The sequence below is a fragment of the Trachymyrmex septentrionalis genome, unplaced genomic scaffold, assembly GCF_001594115.1.
Source record: "Trachymyrmex septentrionalis isolate Tsep2-gDNA-1 unplaced genomic scaffold, Tsep1.0 scaffold60, whole genome shotgun sequence".
Taxonomy (NCBI): Eukaryota; Metazoa; Arthropoda; class Insecta; order Hymenoptera; family Formicidae; genus Trachymyrmex; species Trachymyrmex septentrionalis.
Window position 1 is genome coordinate 4,331,947 of NW_017305779.1, and position 3,793 is coordinate 4,335,739.

The 3,793-nt window shown below is 26.2% G+C and overlaps 1 protein-coding gene across 1 annotated transcript in view; it reads right to left on the reverse strand.

Annotated features, from left to right (window-relative positions):
* LOC108752388 (neprilysin-21-like) overlaps window positions 1-3,793 on the reverse strand; it is a 9,473-nt gene that overhangs the window by 3,455 nt on the left and 2,225 nt on the right. The window contains exons 4-10 of the mRNA XM_018493190.1: window positions 2,710-2,763; window positions 2,506-2,563; window positions 1,967-2,157; window positions 1,533-1,767; window positions 1,140-1,389; window positions 385-661; window positions 95-253 (exon numbers count right to left, since the gene is read on the reverse strand). Of these exons, the coding sequence (XP_018348692.1) occupies window positions 95-253; window positions 385-661; window positions 1,140-1,389; window positions 1,533-1,767; window positions 1,967-2,157; window positions 2,506-2,563; window positions 2,710-2,763 (1,224 nt within the window). The remainder of the gene's footprint in view (window positions 1-94; window positions 254-384; window positions 662-1,139; window positions 1,390-1,532; window positions 1,768-1,966; window positions 2,158-2,505; window positions 2,564-2,709; window positions 2,764-3,793) is intronic.

The window sequence follows — 3,793 nt, forward strand, 5'->3', positions numbered from 1 at the left end:
ATATATATATATAGTATTATTTAAAAAATAAGATGTTGATGTATTTGTGTTGCATATATTATTTAAAAGATGTATTGAAGTTATAAATAGATACCCATTAATTTATTGACAACTGATCCACAGAATAACGATTTTGATTCGCCTACAACTTCCACGTCTGTTACCTTGCTAACGTATTTGTTCCAAATATCCCTGAGTCTTTCGGAAGCATGGGGCACTACAATATCCACAACTGTCCACCAAATGTAGCTTTCTAAATCAATATTCGAATTTTGGAAACATTTTTTTAAAAAGTGAATACTAAATTTAAATATTAAACGACAAAAATAATATAATTAAGTCAATTATTTACTGGATTATTATAAATCATGAATATATACATGCCTAGGATTTCTTCCTCGAAACAAGTTAATAATAATGCAACATCTTTCAAATACTCTAGATTACCAATTAGAATTTTATCTTTGTTGTCAAGATCCAACTTATCTATTCCCTCAAAAATAGATTCAATAAAAGGCCGCCAAATCGGTGTAAGCGTAAGAGATAAATTACTATCTATTATATAATTATCTGTCAATTTTTGTAGATCATCTACCAGCATATAATCACTATCGCTCAAGCTTTCCTCGGAAATACTCTGATTTTGATCTGCACGAGCCATCTGTCAAAAAATTAAATTCTTGTATTCTCTTAAATAAATATATAATATTTTTCAAAATCTTAATTGTATTTTGGAAATTGCACTTAAAAAAATTTTACAACAAATATTATAGAGCATGATAAAAATAGAGTTTTATTCTAACAAATTTGTTCACGAAAAACATTTGTTAGATTCGATTTATACTACTTATGGCAAGATCGAGTAAATGTACTCAATGCGCATTAGTGCATATTAAAGTCGTTGTATACAAATTGATATTAAGATATGTTTAATATTAATATAAATATAGAAACAAGTTAAATCACGGACTGTCAGTACATTTTATTATGCTATTAAGTAAAATATGTATTTTATAATTTAAAATATTTGCATTTCACTTTTACACTTATCGTCAGATTAAATCAGTGTACAGCTTTAATATGCTCCAGTGCCCATTAGGGTATCCAAATGAATTCATTGTTAATAAAAAAATACTTACGTTATAAAAAAGATTGCTAATATTGTAAATTCCTTTAACAAATTCTTTTAGTACTTCATCTTCAATCATCAATTCGTCGTCTGAGGTGCATTTATTATCAGTGCCATTGTTAATAATGTATTTAATAACATCAATCATATAGGTTAATTCGGCATCTTCGTTCTCACTCAACACGGCTTCGTCATCTAACTCATCTAATTTTCGCAATCGCGATCTGATGGTTTGTAATCGTTTCTCCAATTCTTTATCGCTATTATTATTATTGTTATTATTATTATTATTATAAATTTGTTATTATTTATACTAATTACAATATTAAGTAATTTGCAAAATATTAAAAAATAATAATACAAAATAAATATATTATTATAAACATAATAAAAGCATACGTACTTGAGAAAAGGATTGGAACGAATCGGAAGATGGAGATAGAGTATGTTCTTACTCTTGTTTTTTGGATTAGGTATGACTTCAAAGCCAAAGAAAATGTCAAGATCCAAAATTTTCTTTACGCTGGCAAGTTGTTCGATATAATTGATTGTTTTATTGGTAACAAATGGTATCGTGGGTAAATTTAATAACTTCAACAAGTCGAACATTGGAGATAAATCGAGTTCATTTACGGTATCTGAAATTTATCTTCTAATAAGAAATATTCAAAATTAAAAGATAATTTATATAACATTAAAATTTAATTTACAATATATTTTACACATACATTATTAATTATTACTTGGATATTGTATGTATTATATTTTAATTAATATGTTCCTAATTATAGCATTTGTTTCTTTGACATCTACCTAATTAAATAAAAAGCAACGTACTCACGTCCATACAGCTGCTAAACAGAGTCTTGGCCTGCATTACTGCCCACGGTACCTCACTTGCAGACATATTGACTAATAGTAGATCTCTGATTTTTCTGTACATGCGATTACTGCGCTCGCTGAACCAGGAATTCATCAGGCTGGAATCCGGAATAGGATGTTCTTGCGGCCATCTACCGCACGCATATCTATAAAAATAGAGAAAGTATTGCACACTACTAAGATAATAATTGTATAAATTATAAATTAATTAATTAAATAAGTTTATAAATTAATTAAATAAGTGGATTAATAATAATAAAATATTAGCATAAATTTCTATTCTAGAAAAAGTGGATTAATTTGTGACATGATTGATATCTCATATAAACCAGTGAAAGCGAATTACGCAAGTGCAATATTTGCGTGACACAGAAATAATAAATTTGAAGAATAATATTGGAATTTTGTGTATAATATACATTTTACAAAATGCGCATCATATGATCAAGGTATGACATAATAGCACGCACGCCGCCAATAATAAATCTACTCACTGATAAAAATTATCGCAAGGATCTACAGACTCGTTCATAGATTCCTTCAAACTAGCAGCTAGATGGATAAAGAAAAATAAATAATTGTTTCCAGGACAGTAATTCCATATATTTTTTTATTGTTTTGTGTAATGTTTGTTTATGTAAATAATAGTGCAAATTTATATAATCACTCCATTAGTATAACAACTGTATACCACTTACCTATTCGCACGCAATCCTCGCTATCACATATCTTCATCATATTTTTACACGCATCTGCAACAATATGTATCTATAGAGCATCCTAACAATTTTAAGAACTTCTTTAATGTTGTTAGTTTATCGCATTTTCCCAATTTTTAATATATACTAATTTTTATTTAATTATCTTTTATATGTTTTTATTTCTTATTATATTTTTATGTACTTTAATATTCTTTTGTACATTTTTTAAATTAATTTAATTTAATTAATTTAATTAGATTGTATAATCTCGTTATTTATCTTCAATATATTTATTTAATCAAAAAGCATTTTGATAATTTTATCGTGGAGAAACTACGCTCAGAATATATCAATTGTGGTTTGAAAAACGTCAATAATCCTAAGGAATACTTTACATAATATATAGCTTAATTTTAGAAATCACGGTCACGTGTAGAATGTTAGATTATCGCATAAGAATGATGAGCACGCAACAAAATTGTTCCTTGGAACAACACGTGATACGCTGCACAATCCATAGGCATGTTTGCTAAAATATTTACACAATGTCAATAGCGATCGAAGATATGTTAAATGGTTTCCCAATAAATTGTCAAGGATACGTAATTGCAAAGAAGATATATAAAAGCATTGTAAGGGTTAAGTCATTTCTTTCAAACTGAAAAGTATTTCCGGTTGTTATACACCTGCTACAAGGAGTTATATATACCTACTGTAATTTTGATAGAACTCACAGTTACAGAACTTATATACGATATTGAGACATAAAATGACTAATGCAATGTCATTTCAGAAATTTTAAATGTTTATGTTTTAATTCCAATTTGCATGCATTATTTTTTTAATATATTATTTCCTTATTTTTTTAATGTATTATTTTCTTATTTTTTTAAAATGTATTATTTTCTTAGCACAAATATATGTATATTAAATAATAATCTTACAATAATAATTTATATTTTGTTTGTTAAAAAATTAAAAATATAATACATATTTTTTTAAATGATTGATACATAATTTATAATTTCAAAAAATGTATTTTAATATAATATATAATTATATAATTATATATACATATATA